The 22,427-nt window shown below is 35.4% G+C and overlaps 1 protein-coding gene and 1 long non-coding RNA gene across 8 annotated transcripts in view; one reads left to right on the plus strand and one right to left on the minus strand.

The window, feature by feature from the left end:
• Positions 1 to 22,427, plus strand: part of LOC150097475 (uncharacterized) — a 287,535-nt gene that overhangs the window by 231,387 nt on the left and 33,721 nt on the right. The gene's annotated exons all lie outside the window — the stretch shown is intronic.
• LOC150097478 (androgen-induced gene 1 protein-like) overlaps positions 1 to 22,427 on the minus strand; it is a 124,522-nt gene that overhangs the window by 41,241 nt on the left and 60,854 nt on the right. For both annotated transcript variants that reach the window (XM_090406714.1, XM_090406715.1), the window contains exon 4: positions 9,061 to 9,162. In XM_090406714.1, the coding sequence (XP_090262840.1) occupies positions 9,061 to 9,162 (102 nt within the window). The remainder of the gene's footprint in view (positions 1 to 9,060; positions 9,163 to 22,427) is intronic.

Here is a 22,427-nt window from a genome sequence, read left to right on the forward strand (position 1 = left end):
ACCGGGGCATAAGGCTGACCACCTTATCCTGTAAACGGAGTGAGGTCCGATGATCAATGGACCCTCGACACCGCAAGGTAAAAGAGGGTATAAGGAAAAAGATGATGATGATATCTCTCAGATCCATACATTAAAACTGGTTTGAATACTATCTGGTACACAACTAATTTAGTGTTTTTATTACTTTCTCTCTTATTCCAAATAAATTTTAGCTGACTCCCTACCATAGCAGCTTTGCTTATTCTGTGTCTATTTCCATATCTAATTTACTATCTTCACTAAATTGTGCCTACAAAGCTGAAGTATGTTATTTGTTTTTATAGGTTGCCTGTTTAGGATATAGTTGATGTTTTCAATGTTCCTGCCTGTTTTCATCATCTTTGTCTTTTTTATTGTTGATTTTAATACCATATTTGTTAAAGGAGTCATTCAATTAAGGAATCCTGCAGACTTGTACTAAATTTATTTAAGAGTACAACATTATCTGCAGAAAGTAAGGTGCTTAGATTAACATCTCCAGTTTTGATTGGAATTAATAACACTTGTCTTTATAATGTGATCCATATAGATAATGAATAACAGTAAAGATAATATGTGCCCCTGTCCCATGCCTGATTTATTACCAAAACCACATTTTTGTATCTCCTTCATTTCTAGCTGCTTACTTACAACTCAAATATAGACTATGTATTGCTCAATATAATGTTCTGTTTATAGTATAGAACTGTATTGTCTTGAGTGACTATTCTCTTGGCATCTAATCATATGCCGTTTTCAGATCTACAAAATTTAAATACAGATCCTTGTTATATTTCCATGATTCTCAACTATTTTTGTCTTAGTGAAAATCTGATCCTGACATCTATTTAGTGGGAACCCAGTTTTTTACCAAGCTTCTCTTCCTTGGTTATTTGAAAGTCAGATAATTAAGATCACTTTATATGAATGACATTATGAAGAAAAGTGGCATTAAACCTAATATCAAAATTAGAGATGTCAAACTCAGCTCTTTATTTTATTCAAACACTGTTATATTCCAAAATAAACCCATGGCAAGTTTTCAGGACTCTTTTAACTAAACTGAATAACTGCTGCAACAAATTTGGAATGAAAATCAGCAATAAAAAAAAATAAAGAACCTAATACAGAAATCAGCCAAAATGGGATACAGGTTTGTATCTCAAGGGTATCTCATATGTAATCTAACCTCTTAAATAACCATCTCAATTCATTAAGAGACTGAGTCTTCAAATACTTCATATCCAAAAAGTACCAGTACATAATGTTCAGCCCAATTTTAACTTATGGATTTGAATAAAACAATTAATTGAAAACTAGACACTACAGATATGAGAGGATCTGAGGAAACTTAAGATAGAGAACAGATGACACCTATTAAAAATAGCGATTATTTGAAAGCAACTTTGTTGTTGGCATTGAAGAATGTGTGAGCAGAGGTAATCTAAAGTGGTAGTATTAGTCACATAAACAGAATGAGAAAGGTTAAGGTGAGGCAAAACAGTTCATCAATGACAGGAAAATGACCCAGAGGAAGACGAAGATCTAAGTGAACTGATATGGTTAATAGTTAACTGAGCAAAATATAAAATCAGACAATACTGGAATTCTAACAAATAACAGATTTATTTAGAAGAAAATGGTATGGGAATCTAATAGAATGCAAACTTAATTATGTTGCATTATCATGGTATTCTAGACACTCCTTGAGGATCTATATCAGAAAATAATGACTTAATTTTAATAAGCTGTTGTATGTATGTGTGAGTGGGAGGGGAGTGCATATTTTACTTTACTTCTCTCTCATACACACACACACTCAGAGTGGTTTAAAACTCTTAAATTCAAAATTTAAAAAAAAAAAAAAAGAAGCAAAAAACGAACTAAATTCCTAAATCCAGCTTGCATACAGATTTGTATCCCAAGGGTATCTCATATGTAACCTAACCTCTTAAATAACCATCTCAACTCATTAAGAGATTGAGTCTTCGAACACTTCATACTCAAAATAAAAAAATCTTAATTTGCAAAAAAAATGCAAATATATTATTATTATTACAGGTATCTCCATAGAGTCAGTAGACTCATCGCGGGAGACCCAAGCTAGCAAAACAATATCTGTCATATCTCTTCTTGAATTCATTTACAGATGAAGAGCTCACAACAAAGTCAGGCAATGAATTCCACTCATTCACCATCCTCCAGGCAAAAAACCTTGTTCTGACACCTTTGTTAACCACACTCTTCTTTAATTTCCAGAGATGACCTCTTGTTCTTCCATCACTATCACACAGCTGAAACATTTCCCTTGCATCAATCCTATAAAAACCTTTTAGTAATTTGAATGTTTCTATCATATCCCCTCTTCTTCGCCTATCAACCAATCTCTGCAATCCACAAGCTCTCAATCTATCAATGTAGGGAGCATTTTTTATATCACTCACCAACTTGGTCACTCTTCTCTGAACCCTCTCCACAGCCTCCTCATCTCCAAGGAATCCAGGTGACCAGACCTGAGCACAGTAATCCAAATGTGGAAGTATCAATGCTTTATAAAGGGGAATAATAACCTCTTTATCTCTGGATGTCAGTGTGTTCCTCAACAACCAAGTAATCCTATGTGCAATCTTGGACACCTTAGCAATGTGTCCTCTGAACTTCATCTCCTTATCTACCAATACCCCTAAGTCCCTAGCCTCATCAATCTCTTGGAGTACCTTTCCATCTATGTAGTACACAGCTGGTAATCTTTTAATCCCAAAATGCAAGACTTTACACTTTTCCACATTGAACTGACATCCATTACAACATCAAATATCAATTACTTAACTATGCAGGTGCTAGTGCATTCAAATTACTACAAGAAAAACACTTTAATGTGTGCAGCATCCTTTTAATCTCATAAACCAAAGTTTTTATCCTATATGGACAAAACACACAGAACCTTAGTCTATTGCCTCCTACAGAACTTTTGTTCCTTCTTGAGTTCACACAAAAGAAACGCTAACACAAAACAAAAATGCTCTCTATATGACAGCAACACAACAATCAAATTCTTTTCTTGCAGCTTAAATCACAGAACACTGAATAAAACATATCTTGTCTTCAACCAAGCCACTTCTGTAACTTCACTTTCTATATGAAAATAACAGCAGACTCCATTGAATAAACTACTAAAAGCAATATAATCAGTTTAGAATGAATTAACTTTCTATGTGAAAGTCACAACATCCTTCTTAAAACCTAATCAACAGTTTCGTCGCTTCAGAACAGCCTTGCCTTCTATATAAAAGTCACAACATCCTTCTTAAAACCTAATCAACAGTTTCGTCGCTTCAGAACAGCCCTGCCTTCTATATGAAAGCTTCTGAACTGGAAATCAATAAAGTTCCTTTTCAGCCATGCCTGAAATAAATCCTATATGGTTTAATGACTATTATTAAAAACTTAACACCTATCTATTTCTAACCTATCTTCACACCTATCTACTATTTCTAACTTTTCTTCTAATTTCTGTCCAGTCTTCATATATTGAAACACAGAAACTCCACACCTTTCTCCTACTCTGTTCAATTCCTACTCCTTGGATAGCTGTACAATTAGCAACATCTGACAATGTTCTTTTTGCTTCCATGCATGCTCAGAAATGCAACTGAGAAACTTCTGCTCAAGTCTACCATCATGTGTGGCCATTACTCCTTTCTAGCATTTTGAGCTTAAAATCATGAAGTTCTTTCTTCACAGTGCATAAAGGTTTATTTAATTATAATTTTATAATGAAACAGCCAGAAATTATAACAGTTCTTCATTTCTCAATCCTTTATGCACTGAGGTAAGTTCACTTAATTACACTTTCAAGCAACGTGAATTACAGTGGTAACTTTCATTTTGCTCATAATTGATAACATTTTTGTAAACAACATTTGTTTACATACAAATGGCACCAGCATTACAAAACTTTAGAACACCTCAAACCAAATTATAATTATGCTTTAATAACTAATTTATTTCCCATCTAAGCAAGACTTCAGTAACTAAATATAAGCATAACATTGCAAACCATCTTACTCATGACATGCAAAAATAAATGCTTAACTTTACAAAATAATACCTTATTATTAACTTGTAACTTGAATTCATTCATGTATTTTAAATTTGTGAGATATCTTAATACAGATATCCTACACTTTCTTTATGTTTTGTCAATATAACATTAACATCATCAGCGAACATGAATAAAGGTTTCATCAGGTTAATAAAAGGTTTCAACGTAAATAAGAGAATCAAAATAGAATTATGAAATTTGTCTTCCAAAATTTAGATAACATACATTCATTTTTATTCATATTAGGTAATTTTTTATTACTTGAATAGATTCTTTGAAAAGGAATCAGCCCTATTTGCACTTACTGAATTATCATAAAAATAAAATAATAATAATAAATAAAATAAATATGAAATATGAACACAAGTATCTTTTATAAGAAACTTACATTCACTCTAAGGTATGATCAAAACTATTTCTGGACACTGCTTAAACATTACTGTAATCAGTTCAGAGTTTATCTACTAGATGTAAGCCATGTATCCAACAATGCAATCAATCAATCATTATTTATTTTAAAAGGTGTAGCTTGTTATTAAGAAACAATACCTTGTAAAGTGTGTCCATGCAGTGTGCTTCTAGTAATTTTTACATTATAAAAAATGGCAGGCTTCAAAGAATAGCAATGTGCACAAGTTCTGTTCTGCTTCAAAACAACATAAAAAAACTGCCTCAGGAACAGTGAAATATCACTGAAATGCTTTTAGAAAGGAAATAATGAGTAAAAACTAAACATTTTATGGATCTTGCTATGTTCAAAAAAGTGGAATGACAAGCTTTTGATGCTGTGAATGTTAAGGATAAGGAATCATAATGAGACTGCTCACAAAAAACAGGTACATCACTATATTCAATTAGCTCCGCAGGACCCAAGCCTTAAGCAAACTATGGACAAAAATAATTGGAAACAGTTCCTTGCCACCAAGACATTTCCTTCCATACTTCACAAAGAATGAAATCCAGGCACCCTGCCTGGAGGACTGCAATACAAATAAACAACCAGAACTTCAACCTATGTGAGTCATGGGGAGAGTATATTGGTTTCAACATACCTCCAATCTTCAAATACCTATCACAAATCCGGCATCTCGTTTGGAGGACTTCAATCTCCCTAAACATGAATGGACCACTTTAAATCGGATCAGAACAGGACATGGGAGATGTAAGCATCTCTTGCATAAATGGAACTGGTCCGATACTCCAAACTGTGAATGCAGAAGAGGGATCCAGACTATCAATCACATTGTGCTTGAGTGCCCTATCTACTCATTCTCAGGTTCTAAAGAAGACTTTTTTAAACTGACCCCAGAATCCCTGAAGTGGATCCGGGATTTAAGAATTAAGCTCTGACTCCAGATTCTTAATTTTGATGTTTAATCATTTCAACCTATTGTACCCCTTTTAATATGATTTTTACAATTGTTTTTATGCTGTTTTGTGTAATTTGTATGTTTTATTCTGAGAACTGTATATCACATGCTATATAAATAAATTAGCTAATCAGTTTGGAATCTCACTCAATCATGGAAAAGCATTCTAACACAAGATCCAAACATGCCATCAATGACTGCAATAAAATTTAGATTCATATGCCGGGTGAGCAGAAGGAGAAATAAAACAATGTATGCCGGAACTTTCAAAAAATTTCAACGATACCTACAGTTTTTTTTTTTTTTTTGAGGCCATCACAAATCACAAAACATGAGTATATGAATATACAACCGGGAAACAAAAATTGTTCGTGAAAGAGATCACCATCTCTGAAAGATGGTCAGACAAGTTCATTACAATCTGCTATGCATGTTTTAGTTTTTTTGACTTTCACTGCGATATGAATTTGTCCTTCTGAAGGGTCATACTGCAAATAAACATTTCTATTCCAGTGTGGAAAAAACAATTCTGGAAGAGGTGCACTTGATTTTTCCACTATCACACAATGCACCTACTACTCTGTTTGTGCAAGAATGTCTGACCAGCAACAGATCCAGAGAACTAGTATTCTGGCTCACTCCTACTCTCTAGACTTGATATTCTACGATTTGATTTTCCTTTTTCTCAAACATAAAGTTGGTCCTGGCACTGAAAAAGGGAAGAAGACTGACCTGTCATGATGATTCAAAAAAATCACACCAAAAGTATTTTCAAAGGTGGGTATGTAACAGTAAATAAATCCTTTTATATTAGAGAACAAATAAAATCCAAAAATTTTTGAACCACACTTGGTTATACTAGTTACAGTGGTTCCCAATCTTTTTCGGTTCAGGGCACTGTGAACCAAAAAAGTTTGGGAACTACTGTATTAGGTCAGGTATTGCATACTTAATCTACTTTTATGTAATATATGCAATGCATATATTACATATGCATTGCATATGTAATATACTTAACAATTAAAGAAGCAGAAGAGATCAGAAATCATGCCTGATAGAAATTCAAGGCTGATGGATGGAAATGAAAAAAAATATTGTAAAGCAGTGATGGCTGAAAATAGTTTTTTGGATTAATTAAACTGCAGTTAACAAAGAATGCCATGTTTTGTTTTGATTTCGATACTGCAATTACATGATACTCAATTATGGATTTTCCACAGTGCCCAAAGTCAGAACATAGGCCTACTTAACAGTTGCAGTGTGCAGTTAGGTTGGTTAAGTTAAAATAATAAATGAAACACATATTTCAGATCCACAAATAATTTATGTAAAAAGTTTAAATAGGTACAGTGGTATCTCGCTAATCCGAACCGCTTTAGTCTGAACCCTCCAGTAATCCGAACTGCAGTTTGAAAAAAAGTTTTATTTATTGCGTATTATTATTTTGTGTGCTATTATATTTATTTAATAATTAATATTTTAACTATTATTATTTATTTTATTATTATTACAGTAGAGTATTTTTTTCATACTGTCGATTGTACCATTATACTGGAGGCTTATTTTGATTTATTGTGTGTTCACGTTTGCTTTTTTATACTGTACAGTACGTATTGTATTGTCGGCATGAATCACAAATACAGTATACACAAAAAGAGGAAATTCAAAGCATGCATAATTTGGTTAAAAATATAAATTCAAATGTTGAAATTTCACAAACAGATGTTATGGAATGGGTTACAGGTAGAACCGAAAGTGAATTCAAAATCAAATCAGATGCTGAAATTATAAATATGATACTACAGAATGAATTAGAAGACGATGATGAAGAACTCGAAGAAAAAAAAGTAAAACATGAAGAGGTAGTTGACAGTTTTAATATGTGTATAGAATGTGCTAAGCAGAATGATACGCCATTCCACAAAATTTTATTGCTAATGCAGCTCCGAGAAGAAGCATTCGAAAAACGTTTAGATTCCAAGAAGCAAAAGAAAATCAGTGACTTTTTTTACAAAGAAATAAACTTTTTTTGTGTTATTTTGTAAAACTTTTTTTTGTGTGTTGTGTACAAGAAAGTGCTATTTTTTTACGCAAATTAAGTTACGTACTAAACTATACAATTTTATTAAATCACAATCATCAACAATAAGGTACATACAAATTAATTTTTTTTACTAAAATAAACTCGTGTACTGTTTTATTTTATTTTTGTTTTACATTACAGTACAGTAGCTTTTTTTTTATCAATTACTTCATTTATTTACAGAATTAAATTCATGTACCATTAGAATCTGATTATTTTTGTCTTTAGAATATAGTTATTGTTGCCTCTTGGAGGAAAATTCGCTAATCCGAACTTTTCAATAATCCGAACATGCACAGTTTTTATTAGTTTGGATTAGCGAGATACCACTGTACATACTTTGAACAATCAAATCATTGAATAAATAAATCATAATTAGTGGGATGGGTGAGCCTGTTGTTCACTGCACATCTTCTCAAATCTTAGAATCAAACTGTACACAGCCATCCTCATTTCCTGTTCCACGTTGATTTTTGCATGGAACAGGAAATTTGTTTTTTGCGTTGATACTTGCTTTTTATCACATCGACTGCCAAAAACCCAGCTTCGCACAAATATGACATCACAAATGGAATTAAGATTTACTGAGCTTTACCATTTAGCCGTGGATATTCATCTTTTACTGATATCCAAAAGTAAGTTAGTTCCATGCTGCCAAATTGTGTCTTCAGTGTATTTTCGCAAGACAGCTTAATAAGATTTCACTGAAAATACTGGAATATTTCGTAGCATCCTGGGGCACTGTGGTGCACAGTTTGGGAACCACTGATCTAATAGCAACGGAAGGAAGCTGTGAAGGACATGATCACAAATAAGCTACATGTCCCAATTTTTTGCTGTGATTACAGTTCATGATCATGCAAAAAATAATTTACATATCCTAATATTTAAAAAAAGTAAAATAGAATGAATAATGTGAAAAGTATTTGAGAAAACATGGTGTTCTATTTCACAGGAAAAAATAAAATAGTTTCAGAAGAAAAAGATATCCCTTTCTGAGAAATTGGCTGACTCAGCCCCCCTCTCCCAAAAAAAAAAGGTCTGAAAAGTTTCTTATACTCAACTATATCAGAGGATTATGCCTAAATGTGACAAATCACCTTTTCCTTTGATTTAAACTTAGCTACATTGGGGGGGGGGGGGGTGATAATGAAATTAGCCAAGATATTTTTATAAACACAACATATCAGCCTACTTTTTTTTTACAAGATATCCTTCTCTTCCATATGAAGGCCAAATTATATAACTGTTTATTAAGGTCAGCAACTTAGAGTTTGCCATATTCAAACTTTTCTTGCACAAAGTTCTAAGACTTTGACTAGAATTAGGTCTATGAACCTTGGAAGTGCCAACGTTTTACTGACTATTAATTAGCAGTTTTCTTATATGGTGCTTGAGATGCCATAGAAGGATGTTGTATAATCAATAAGCATTACTTTTATAGTTTAGGTATTAGCATATAGTTTAAAGTAAATAATACTTACAGCCAAATGATTCAATAATGGTGGATAAACAGCTGCCAAAGCAGGAGGCATTACAAGATTTTCATCAATGGCACAAAGACTCCAAAAAATAGTTACAACAAACTGCAATGTAATATTTTTAAAAAATAAGAAAAGACATTAATATGCAAAATAAATATAAAAAAGCAGACTACATAGAGAAGGTAGAGAAGTGTTGTGTGAAAGAAATCCTGTAATAATAATATATTATATATACATATTATTATTAATATAGTAATAATAAATAATATTATTATTATTTAATGTGATTATTAAAATGCATTCCTTGAAGATTGGCAAAATTAGAACACTTAGTATGCAAACAAGTGAACATTCCAGCTGGAGATGTGATGCTCAGCATTAAGCTAGGCCACAGGTAAATACTCCATGATGCAACATTTATTTGTTAACATAGATTTAAAATTTATTTTAAAATAAACTTTTTCATTATTATCATGCTCCTCATCTGCCTAAGGTAAGTTAAGTAGGACAATGATGAAACTTTCTAGTCCAATCTATCTGCAGTCAAGTTATTTTGTTTTTGTGTTAGACTACTTACACTCTTGATGTTTTCTATCCATTTCCTTCTTGGAGTTTGAGGAAAAAAGGGATGCTAGGAGGCCAGCTTTATCTTTGGGTGAAGTAACAGTGGTGCCATCAGGATGAGAGAAAGAGGTGAAAGTGCAGGAGAGAAGAAGTTGCATCCAATAGCCTTAGCAAGGGACCAGAAAGCACGGCTTCCATTTTGACAGGAGGCAAGTTTTCTGCTGTTGACCTTGATGAAACTGGATCTGCTGATGACTGTTTTTCCATTTTTTGCATGCCTTAATATAAGTAAAGAATGAAGCTATTTTTTTATGTGAGCCACCCACAGTAAGCTGAATTTTTTTCTTCAACTGCTGTGATACACTTTATGCTGAACCAGTGCTTGGAAAATGGACGAGGATTCTGAGCAGAACAGGGAATGAAGACCTTCATGCCAGTGAGGTTAATTTCTGTTACTTCAGATGAACTGAAGCAAGTCAGACTATGAAAAAGCAAGTAGAATTCCAGAGGTCATCTCATACAACACCTTTATTATGCCAGAGGATTTGAGGTCAGGAGTGGCTTGAGGAAGGGCATTCTCTGAGAGAAGACATACAAGATAGTGGTCTAAGTTTATTAGCAATATCATAAGGGACTTTGTGGCATGCAGTACTTGCGGCATGTATGCTTCTAAGGAATTACATATGTGGTTTGTTAAAGAGAGTGGAGAGCGTATGTGTGCAAAATGCAGGCAGTTGGAGGAAATAACTACATTAGATATATCGATATCCGACTTTGTTGCTCCAGGAACGGAGAATGAATGTAGGAAGACGAGTAGTATGATAGGAGAGAATGAGAAAATAATGGTTGATAGTGTGGAAGGTGTGAGTGACTGTGGAAGTTTAGGAGATGGTTTTGTTTGGGAGAGTGAATTTAGATTAAGAGTGACTGACCTGCAGCGGGAGATAGATGAGTTGAAAGAGGAGGTGGAATGTCTAGTGAATGAGAGCAGAAGTATGAAAGATAAGATTAGGAGAATGGAAGAGATGAATGCAGGCGAATCAGAGTAGGAGAGAGAGAGAATTTAAGGAGTATGAGTGAGAGGTATGGGGGTGCTAGACGAGGAGAGATTGGAAACAGTAGAAGAGAAGGAATGAGAGAGAGGTATGGGAATGCTAGCAGACGAGAGGATGAAAACAGTATGAGAGACGGAATGAGAGAGAGATATGGAAGTGCTAGAAGAGGAGAGAATGGAAACGGTAGGAGAGATGGAATGAGAGAGAGGTATGGGAATGCTAGAAGACGAGCGGATGGAAACAGTAGTAGGAGAGACAGAATGAGAGAGGGATATGGAAGTGCTAGAAGTGGAGAAAATGGAAACAGTAGGAGAGAGGGAATGAGAGAGATGTATGGGAGTGCTAGAAGAGGAGAGAATGGAAACAGTAGAAGAGAGAGGTATGGGAATGAAAGAAGAGGAGAGAATGGAAACAATAGGAGCGATGGATTGGTAAGAGGTATAATGTATGGTGACTCAATGATCCGTGGTGTTCAGGATAGGATGCGTGAGGAGTGTTTGCCAGGAGGAACAATAGAAAGGGTGGCTATGGCAATTAAGAGAAGTGAAAGGGTGGATGAGATGATTGTGATGGTAGGAACGAATGACTTGAGTGGTAATGTAAGTCGGGCAGCGAGAGATATGAGATTTTTGCTTGAGACTGTACGGAAGAAGACAGAGAGAGGAAAAATAGTGTGCGTGTTGCCTAGGTATGATAATGATGAGCTGAGCAGAAGAGCGGTGATATTGAATGGCATAATAGCGAGAATGTGTGACAAGAGAGGACTGGTATATGTGGATGCTTGGAGTGCGTTTGAGGAAAGAGAGGAGTTGTTTGCGAGAGACCGTTTGCATTTGAATGAGGAAGGACGTAGGCATCTGGAGAGATTGCTGTTCTGAACGAGTCAGTGTGTCCCAGGGAGGATGATAGCAGGGGTGGCCTCTTGTGGGAATGGATACTTGGGAGAAGGGAGACAATGTCAGGTAAGACTGAGCCCAGTGGAGTCTAGAAGGGATAATGCTGGGTATAGAAACAATGGCATTTATATGCTGTATACTAATGCCAGGAGTATCCGGAATAAGGGAGAGGAATTGGTGGCGCAGATAGCATCAGCCTGGCCAAAAATTATTGCGATCACTGAGACGTGGTTGACAGAAGGGGATATAAAAACAGGAATAGAAGTCACTGGGTATAGCATTTTTCGCCAGGATAGGAGGGGAAAGCGTGGTGGTGGGGTGCTGCTTATGATAAGTGATGACCTATGTCCTCTAAGAGTGGAGAATTTGGAAGGTAGTGAGGCAAATGATTTTGAGAGCGTATGGTGTGAGGTAGAGGTAGGCAAGACAGGATATTTAGTGGGGTGTTGCTACAGACCCAGGAGCACAGAGGATGGGGACCAGGAGATGTTTAGACAGCTAAGTTTGGCAAGTGCAAGAAGAATGATTGTTATGGGAGATTTTAACTTCAGTAGTATAAATTGGAGAGAGGAAGATGCATGTAACAATAGGGGAATGAAATTTCTAGAATTCTTGAGGGACAAATGTCTTAGGCAACATGTAACAGAGGGAACAAGAGGTTCAAAAATTTTGGATTTGGTTATAGCATCAGAAGAGTTGATAATAACTGAGTTGACGTCTCTCCCACCAGTTGGAGAGAGTGACCATATGGCTTTGACTTGGAAAATGAATAGACATGCAGGAGTATCGAAGAGACGGGAACTTATGTGGAATTATAAGGCAGGTGATTATAATAGTCTTAGACGTCAACTTCGGGAAGTTTCATGGAGGGAGGAATTGGAAGGCCGGGATATCACCAGTGCGTGGGAAATTGTGAAAGAATATTTGTTATCAGCAATGGTAAGTTGTATACCACGAGTGAAGAAGAGGGCGCAATTTGGAGTAAAGTGGATGACAAACAATATTAAACAGGAATTGCATGTGAAAAAGAGGCTATGGAAGAGATATAAGGAGACAGGTGAAGAGATGCATGAGGAATATAAGACACAGGCCAGAAGAGTGACTCGTGTGGTAAGGAAAGCGAAACTGGAATATGAGAGGAGATTGGCCCTAAGATCCAAAGAAAATCCTAGGGAATTTTTTAGCTATGTGGCCAGTAGGAGGAGAAATGACTGTGGAAGAATGATATTGTGGGATAAAAATGGGAATAGAGTGACTGATGCAGAGGACATAGTGGAATTGTTCAATGAACACTTTATTGGAGTATTTCATCCTAGAGGAGTCAGTTTTAATGCTAGAGGGATAGGACTGGTACGAGGTCTGGAGGTACAGGAGGAGAGTGTGTTTCAGATACTGAGTACTCTGGATGTCAGTAAAGCTGTGGGACTGGATGGTATTTCGCCACGAGTTTTGAGAGAATGTGCTAGGGAATTGACAATACCTTTAACGTGGCTTTTCAATGAAAGTCTGGCTTTGGCAAAGGTGCCCAGGGAATGGAAGGAAGGTAAGATAGTGCCATTGCATAAGGGTGGTAACAGACTGGAAGTGTCTAATTATAGGCCAGTCTGTGTGTCATCAGTAGTTGTTAAGATCTTGGAGAAAGTAGTGAGGGACCGTGTACAGCATTGGGCAGATGAGGGTAATGTTATCTGTGAGAATCAACATGGATTTGTGAAAGGACGCTCTTGTTTTAGCAATATGCTAGCCTTTTATAATAAAGTTACAAGAGCATTAGATGAGGGAAAGGCATATACTGCAATTTTCTTAGACTTGGCGAAGGCATTTGACAGGGTGCCACATGATAAGCTGATATTTAAGTTGCAGCACATGGGTCTGGATGTCAGATTGGTCAACTGGATTCAGGATTGGCTGTCTGATAGGTATCAGAGAGTTGTGTATGGTGGAGCTGTTTCCAGGAGGCAGAGGGTTACAAGTGGGGTCCCACAGGGCTCAGTACTAGGACCTATATTGTTTAACCTTTATATCAATGACATAGCCAGTGGATTGCAGGGGGATATTCAGTTGTTTGCGGATGATGCGAAGCTTGGAAGGATTATTAGTAATAGTGCAGATGTGGTAGCCCTGCAAGAGGATTTAAATAAGCTAGATAGATGGGCAAATGAATGGGGGTGTCAGTTTAATGCAGCAAAATGTAAGGTCTTGAGGTTTGGGAAACATCGATGGGATGCTGCATACTCTATGGGAGGAGTTATACTGGAGGAAGTAGGGGAGACAAGAGATCTGGGGTTGATGATTGATAGAAACCTGAAGTTTAGGGGACATATTGCAAAGGTGGTGAAGGTAACACAGAGGATTGCTGCTATTATGAGAAGGACACTGACCTGCAGAGATAAGAGGGTTATCATTCCGTTGTATAAGTCTCTGATCAGACCACACTTGGACTATTGTTCTCAGATTTGGTCCCCAGGATTTGAAGGGGATAAATTAACCGTGGAAAGGATACAAAGACGGATGACAAAGATGGTTTCAGGACTGTACAAGGATAGTTATGAGGATCGGCTGAGAGAATGTGGACTGCAGAGTTTGGTGGATAGAAGAAGGAGAGGTGATATGATTGAGACTTTTAAACTGTTGAGAGGTGGTTACAGGGTTGACACTGGGGAGTTCTTTCGCTTGGTTGATCAGCGGGAAGGAATGATGAGAAGAGGCCATCCCTGGAAGTTACGAAAGGAAACTGTGAGCAAGAGGGTAAGGAGTGGTTTCTTTGTGTGGAGGGTGGTTGAGCCGTGGAATGCATTGCCTGATGGAGTGGTGGGAGCGAGAACGGTCAGTGGGTTTAAGGAGTGGTATGATAAACTTTGTGTTTCTCAGGGGGGGACTTCCCCTCGATGAGTCTTGACAGACTTTATGTCTTAGAAAGGACCTCCCTCGATGAGTCTTTTGACTCCTTGGAGGCCTGAATAATAATAATAATAATAATAATAAGTTGCCTTGTGTCAGAGGAGGTTGAAAGCAGGGGATTCTAAATTAGCCACTTTAGCATGCAATGCCTGATCTCACAAACCTTGTGGCGAGTAGTGCGCAATTTGGACATTGGAGTGGATAGTAGTGAATGTAGTGCTATTTGGGTTTCTGTCAGAAGTAGGTGATCTGGTCTTGGATGACTTTAAGTGATGATGAATGTCATTTATGTTGGTGTTAATGCCATGGATATTAGTGAAGTGGATGTGAAAGTGAGTTTCTAATGAGTTGAGTCTAGAATGGTTTATATATGGTGATTGGTTGCATTGTATATTTTCACTGGAATTAATTTATTAGTTGCAGTGCTATTGTCATCATTAGTTTGGTTGTGGTTAGATGGAAGGATAGAGTGGGGATGTGCAGCAAGAGAAGATAGTCTTGGACATCCATACATAGTGACTAGTCTCCTTGCCATAATGCAACTTTAAAAAGTTCCTCCTGCATATTCATGCTCCCTCTCCAAGCATGACCTGGCAGAGTATGTGGCAGTGGGATTATGCACCAGTCGATGGGAGAAACCTTCTACTCATTAGTGACAGGTTTGGAGCTTGTGCACTAACTGGCAGCCAGCCTGCAACACCACCGTTCATCCTGCTACTGGGAAATGGTCTTCCCCCTGACGTATTTCCCAAGGAATACAACATATAGGCTTTCAAATCAAATGCAAACAAGTTTCTCCTTTCCCAACCACTACTCATATATGGTACTAACGTACTATAGGTTGACCAGCCAACCTCTGGTATATGGGCCCAACATAAAAAAAAAAATAAAATAAAATAAACTGACAACCCCCCCCCCCCAAAATGAGGTGGCTGTGGGTCTCTATGTATGTATGGCATGGCCTTGAAGGGTATCTTATTGCATGGAAAAGTGAGGGAGTGGGGGAACAGAAATAAACTGTACTAAATAATGCTTTACTGTTTGGCATCCCTATTTCAAGAACTATCACTATTTAACTATCACTATTTCATCTTGAATATTTTTTAGGTCTCCTCATTTTTTAGCGTTAGCATTTGCAAAACTTTGTGTAAAATGGCCCACCCAAATTTCAGAAATTGTTTTAACTTCACCAATCAGACTGCTTTTTTTTTATCTTTCATTTTACCATGGATGCTTGAGGTATAAGTCTGTGTTTTTGAAAGTTCTTTTATTGTGCTATATGCTAATTTTGTGTTACGATAGATATCTGCATTCTGACATATATCTGTTTTTTTTTAATTCTGCTTCTCTACATTTAGATGTAATTTTTATTTTTTTAACTGTTTATAGATTTCTAGTAATTTTCAGGTGTATTCTGAGTAATAAATTTTTCTGTTTCCTTTTTTTGATGCCACGGGTCTATTATTTCAGTAGTAAGCTTATTCTTGTTAGGTCTCTCTTCATAAATTTCATCTACATCCAATTTACTTAGTGGCATAGACACCATTAAAAATTCTCCTCTAAAGATACAATTTAAATATTAGAAACTGTTAAATTTAAATTAATTCTATGATATTCTGAACTTAATATTCTGAAATGTAAATTATTTTTATTCCTGATAGTATGATAGTATTCTTACAACAGCGCTCTTGAGAAATGCACTGTTGTAAGAATACTAGAATTAGCACCAACCATAAAATGTAGCTACACACTGCCACTTATCTTTTAAGTTATCATGTATGCATCTTATTTCTAAAAAATGGAGATTAAAATTTGTCACTGTGCCAATACTTGAATCTTTTTCACTTTAAAACAAAGAACATTATTGTTTTTTCTTTCTTCATTTGAAAATGAGTGGCCAGCTTCCTCTCAGTAACACACTGGTTGTCATGAAGAATAGCTGTCTTCAGACTTCCACACTAGAGATAAAATGACAGAATTCTTCAAGATGACAAGTGAAAAGCCTTTCATTTGTCATCTTGAAGAATGTATGGGTTTAAAAAAAAATTTAAAAATTTATTTTAAAAAAATTAGTTTAAAAACTAATGTATGAGTTCTTGAATCTTTCATATGGGTTACAAATGCAAAAAACTAATAATGATATTAAAATTTTCATTAAAATTTTGTAATGCAAGCTCCCATATGATATAGATCATGTCATATGGGAGGGATGGTAAGCATATTAGATAGGTTTTGGTTGGTTGGTTTATGGTTTATTGGTGCAAGAACAGCAAAGGTCATATTGCACCATAGCAAAGGCTACAGCAGTACACAAGGTCAAAGGTTACAGCAATACATAAATGGTCAAAGATAAATTAGTAAATATGTATGTACAAAAATTAAGTTAAGCAATGAAGTATCTACATATAAATAAAATTAAAGCAATGCACAAGGTCAAATATGGATTAGGAGAAAGTTATATCTATGGCAAAAACCAAACAAAGCAAACGTGTTATCAATCTAGTTTACCTGAAGTAAAATAAAATACTCAAAAATTAGAAAAAGCAAAAATATTTATGTAATAAGAGAAGAAATTTGATATAAAAATGTAGCTAATATATAGTAATAATGATTTTTAATACTACTAGCAAGAATTAGTTTAGGTTGCAAGATTGTACATGTGCATGTACTCATACATGAGATGTAAATTATGATGATGATCAGCCTGTCTTTTCCACCTGCTACAGGGTGAAGGCCTCTCTCATTGCAGAAGGGTTAGGTCTACTTCTCCCATGGTAACCCAGTCCATTTTAGGAGCGTGTATATATATTGGATGTATGAAGGTAGAAGACAATCACAAACATTCATGCCTAAGCGGGATTCGAATCTGCAGCCACTTGACTGGAAAATGGATATGCTAACCACTCAGCCATCCAGGCTGGTGATGTAAATTATACTCGACTAGAAATTATATTCTTCTTTTAATCCTTCCCAAGTTTAAGCAAAAATGTTTGCATGTGAGTATCTTCATGACAAGCATAGTTGTAGATAGATGACTACAGATCAATTGCCTTAGTATTCTATAATGCAAAGCACATTTCCTTTTGGATGTGTATATTGTTATGCATTAGGGAATGGTCACTATGTAGATCATTTTTGATGTTTATTGATGTCTCATCAACAGGAGCCAGTCCCAAGAAAATACTAAGTTTGCTTACACTTACACCTGGATAGGGATTAAAGCAAGAATATAATTTCTTGTCAAGTCTAATATATTTTATAACTAGGAAAAATCTTCCTGCAACTTTCTCTGATCCAGAGTATTTTAATAATGTGATGACAACATTTTAGTACTTGTACCACGTGCTGCTATAATGGTCTTGATCACTGCATTCCATTGGGGGGGGGGGGAAGGTTTGCTATGGCATCGTCCTGTAAGCTTCCACTTCACACTAGATGATCCCAAACTCACTGCTACTGGGACATTACTGCTTTTATGAGTTTCTATCCTAAATGGAATCAAGTCATCTGATATCATTAGTAGTGCTTCCCCTCCATTCCAATCACTTCTGTCATTCCTAAACATACTACTCCCTTTATTTGATTCCAGTTACTACATCCGACTGAAAGCCAGGTTTCACTAACACCAATAATTTTAGGCTATATTGTAATCACCAAAGTAACAAACTCAACCATTTTGTTTATATTGCTCCTGGTATTTGTATATAGACATAACAAGTTACATCCTTACTTTTTTGTATACTGACATCTGTAGTCTGCTTCACTCATGGGGAAATTCTTTTCGTTCCCAAAACTCTTGAAACCAAAGCATACTTCATAAACTCAATGACATTTGTTTCACTATTATGTGCACACACTAGTTGAACTTACACAAATATCTTTAGTGATCCTCTCAAGATGATCTAGTTTTTCTGCCTCTCTGCATTAGGTCTCATTCCAATAATTTCTCTAGGCCTAATGCAAAATACATCGAAGAGCAAGCTATTCCCTCTTATATAAGTCTTTTCAACAATCGCACTCACTCCACACATCCAAAAACTCGCACCTTTTTTTTTTTTTTTTACATAGCCTGCACACTGACTAATTTGCTATCATAGTCCTTCTTAACTCATTACTATTGTATCTTGATAATAAATTAACCAAGCCATTTAATATCCTCTCTCATGCTATATTCATCACTGCTTAGATTATTAGTTCTGACTAATAATCTTTGTCAGATCTTTTCAGTTCTCAGGAAGCAAAATTACACAATTAATTATCAAATTGCCATACCATAGCGATTCTTTTTTCTTATATTCTAACTGACCTACCTCATTATTATTATTCACTGATAAATTACAAATTTCTCCACTTTTCTTCCTCTTATTTTTCTTTTTCTGTCTTAGTTCTTTTAAACGTTTTTCTGCTTTCTCTAATTCTCTGGTCAATTTTTCTTAATATATGTCATCAATATAAAGGTTCTTGTTTCTGGGTTCCATATTATCATTATCCTTAGCTTTTGACACAGGTCTATTGTTCTGCCAGGTTTTTAATTTAACAATATGTCTTAAAATATTTGCAAATATACAAAATATAATAAAATCAGTAAAACCACCATAATATAGTAAAAATACATTACTATGAAAAAAATAATAATAATAATAATAATAAAATCTCTTATCTTACAGGAGCTTCAAATTACATATCAACACACAAAGCCCTGAACCAGACTCCTGGATATTCTGGATGTTTTTATGTGATTCCCAGCCATGAAAGTAAACCTACAGCAGATAGTTTTCTTGTTAAAGCAACAAGCTAAAGTTGCTGTTGCTTTAACTAGAAATCCACTCCAGAGAACAGACATAGAACTTTTTCAAGCTACTTCAGATCTCCAATATGCAGGGCACTGGTCTATCCAGGTGGGAAATTCGTTTCCCCCCTAACATACCCATGATAGGATTCAAACCTGCAGTTTGTTGGTTAGAGAACAGGTATGTTAACCTGTTAGCCAAACAGTGGAGGAAAAAAAAAAAAAAAACAATACTTGGTAGGAAAAGCCATCAGAAACCTGAAATATGGAAAAGCTTTACAGCTGGTAACATTGCATAATTCACAAGACCCAATCATAACGTTAAATTCTAGATGACTGCAGTAAAGCTTTCACAGTGCCTATCTTATAAAAATGGAAATAAAACTGAATGTGATATTCAGTTTTATTTCCATATTCCAGGTAAGATTTATACAAGGTTAATATAGATTTAGAAAGTTAAGAAAAATTATGGAAAAGAAACTGAGAAGAAAGAACACACTGGGTTCAGACCAAATATTGTCTAATTCAAATTTTCACTTTGAGACAATCAAAAAATCATGGGAATATAATAAAGATCAGTTATAGATTTGTAGATCTTGAAGAGGCATAAGTTAAGGTAACAAGAGAAAAGCTATCAAGAAGGCTATGATTATATGAGGTAAGTGACAAGACATTATACAGAACAACACATAGTCTAGATTTAAGTTGCAAGTCAGTGGTTAGAATTGAAGGAGGTGCAAGAAGGTAGTTTGATCTAAATCAGATGCAAGAACACTTGATTTATATCAAAGATAATGGTGCCCACTATCTCCACTGTTATTCATCATTTATATAGTCACAATATGAAGGGATGTGCCATTAAACCCAGTAGTAAAATTGGAGATATTCAACTTTATCACTGGCCCAAGTAGTTAGTGTATATACTTTGCAATCAAACAGGCTGCAGGTTTCAAATCATGGGCATAGATGTTTGTGATTGCCTTTAGGTGGGAGAAAAATTTCATTGCTTGGTGTGTGCTCATTATCCTACTTATTGGTATCTTGTAGAAGTAGAAAAAAATTCTGTTTTTGGTCTCAATAGCAGTTTCAGTAAGATAAAAAGTATTATGTGAGAAATAAGTAAAACAAAAATTTTGGTCTACCCAGAGTTACTATAAGTTTGTATTTCTCTCTCTTTTTTGTTTTTTTTTTCCTTCCATGTAAACATTTGAAGAAATGTTTATATTTTATGGGAGTGAAGTGAAGAAAAAAAAAAAAAAAAAAGAAAATGTTATATTCCTAAATAAATAAATCCAGTTCAAGACCTTCAGGAAACTGAAATGGATAACTGCTATAACAAATTTGGAATGAAAATCAGCAATAAAAAGACAAAAGCTCAGAAAATACACAGGAAATATTTTAAAGGCTATGAAAAGACTTATTCTATAGGTTCTCCAGTGAGAACCTATAGAACAAGTAAAACATTTCAGTTATTTAAACACTTTCTAGTGAACATGACAAATTAAATATGGAAATTGATAACAGAATCAGTAAAGCTGATATGGCAGAGGGATAGTAGAATAAATTTAGATGTAATGAGAGAGAGAGAGAAATTAATCAAACTAGCAGTATACAAGAAAACTGTTAAAGTAATTTTATCTTACGGATCAGGGAGTTCAGTCAGACATAGTTGATCAGACTAGAGACTATAGATAAAAGTTTTGAGAAAAATGAAGGAAGTGAACAGATGACATCAATGTCAGCCTCGTATTAAAAATGCAGATATTGAGAAGTAACTTGACAGCCTTCAAGAATGAACAGAACTAATCTAAGGCGGTATTGGGAGATCTAGAATAAGACCAACATCCTAGTTGATTGATTGATACAATTCAAAATTGATGGGAAAATGGCTGGAGAGCCATGGTATGTTAATACCATGGTATCCTGTACACCTCTTGAGGGTACATATCAAAAATTGGACATTTCTACACAGAAGTTCCATACCAGACATAAGGCAAGAGATGCTAATTCAAATATTTGCTTCCAAATCTTGTAGTCATTGTTAAGTGATAAAAACATTATCAGAACATGATTGCAATGATGTGAAAACAATATTATAATGGCTAAAACAGCCTGTTGTGATTAAAGGATGGTTGGCTGAGTAAATAGCATATCCGATCTCCAGCCAAAAGGCTGCGGGTTTGAATCCCACCGTGGGCATGGATGTTTGTAATTGTCTGTGGAAATACCAAACGCCATCTACTGTGAACCACAGAGATGCCGTTGGTGTAGTTGATGAATGAATGAATGGTGGAGATGTAGAGTAGGTGCCCTCCTTCGATAAGTCCATGGACTCCCTGGAGGTGTCAAATAATAATAATAATAATAATAAGGATACTCTTGCTGTTGCTTTAACTAAATATCTCAACTGTTTTCAAATTCAGTTTCAATGTAAAATATGTTCTAAATTCAACTAAGTATAACTAAAACTAAATACAGAATTACTAAAATACTGCTAAAGATAAAATATTACTATTACTAAAGAATTACTAAAATACATTTCTCTGACATTTCAAGTTCTTTAGTGCTGAGAGTTTTTGCTCTCTTAAGGTTTCTGCCTGGTGTCTGACGACAACCAACCAGTTTGAAACAGCTATCAGGCCAGTGAAACCTTTTATCAAATGGACTAATAAAAGCTGAATATAGGATACTCGGACAGTGAATGTTAAAGATACCAAGCTATTTTAAACCTGGTTTTACTCCATTTCCAAAGTAAGCAAACAGACAAACAAGTCAAGTTTGTGCCTGCAAGTGCTACAAGTCTAGCTGACCTTGCAGGTAGTGCAAGACCAAGGCAACTCATGGTAAAAGTAGAATAAGCTCTGATCACTAATCTTAATATTTACCCATAATGCAAAGCACATCTCCTGGAGGAGATGTATGATGCTTTGTATTAAAGGCAAGGGGCCACTACCCAGACCGGTTTCGACCTTTATTGAGGTCTCATCGGTGGGAGCCAGGCTAGAAATACCAAGATTTTAGTAATACAGAGCTTATAAGTATTTTATGAAAACGACATGAAAACGGGAGAAAAAGATATCCTTGAAGTATGGAATAATTACTTTGAAAAAGTGCTAAATGAAACAAGCAGTGATGACAGCACAGTGGTAAAAAACACTGACC

Source organism: Typopeltis vanoorti, chromosome 17 (assembly GCF_054136105.1).
Source record: "Typopeltis vanoorti isolate ZY-2024b chromosome 17, IOZ_Tvanoo_1.0, whole genome shotgun sequence".
Classification (NCBI taxonomy): domain Eukaryota; kingdom Metazoa; phylum Arthropoda; class Arachnida; order Uropygi; family Thelyphonidae; genus Typopeltis; species Typopeltis vanoorti.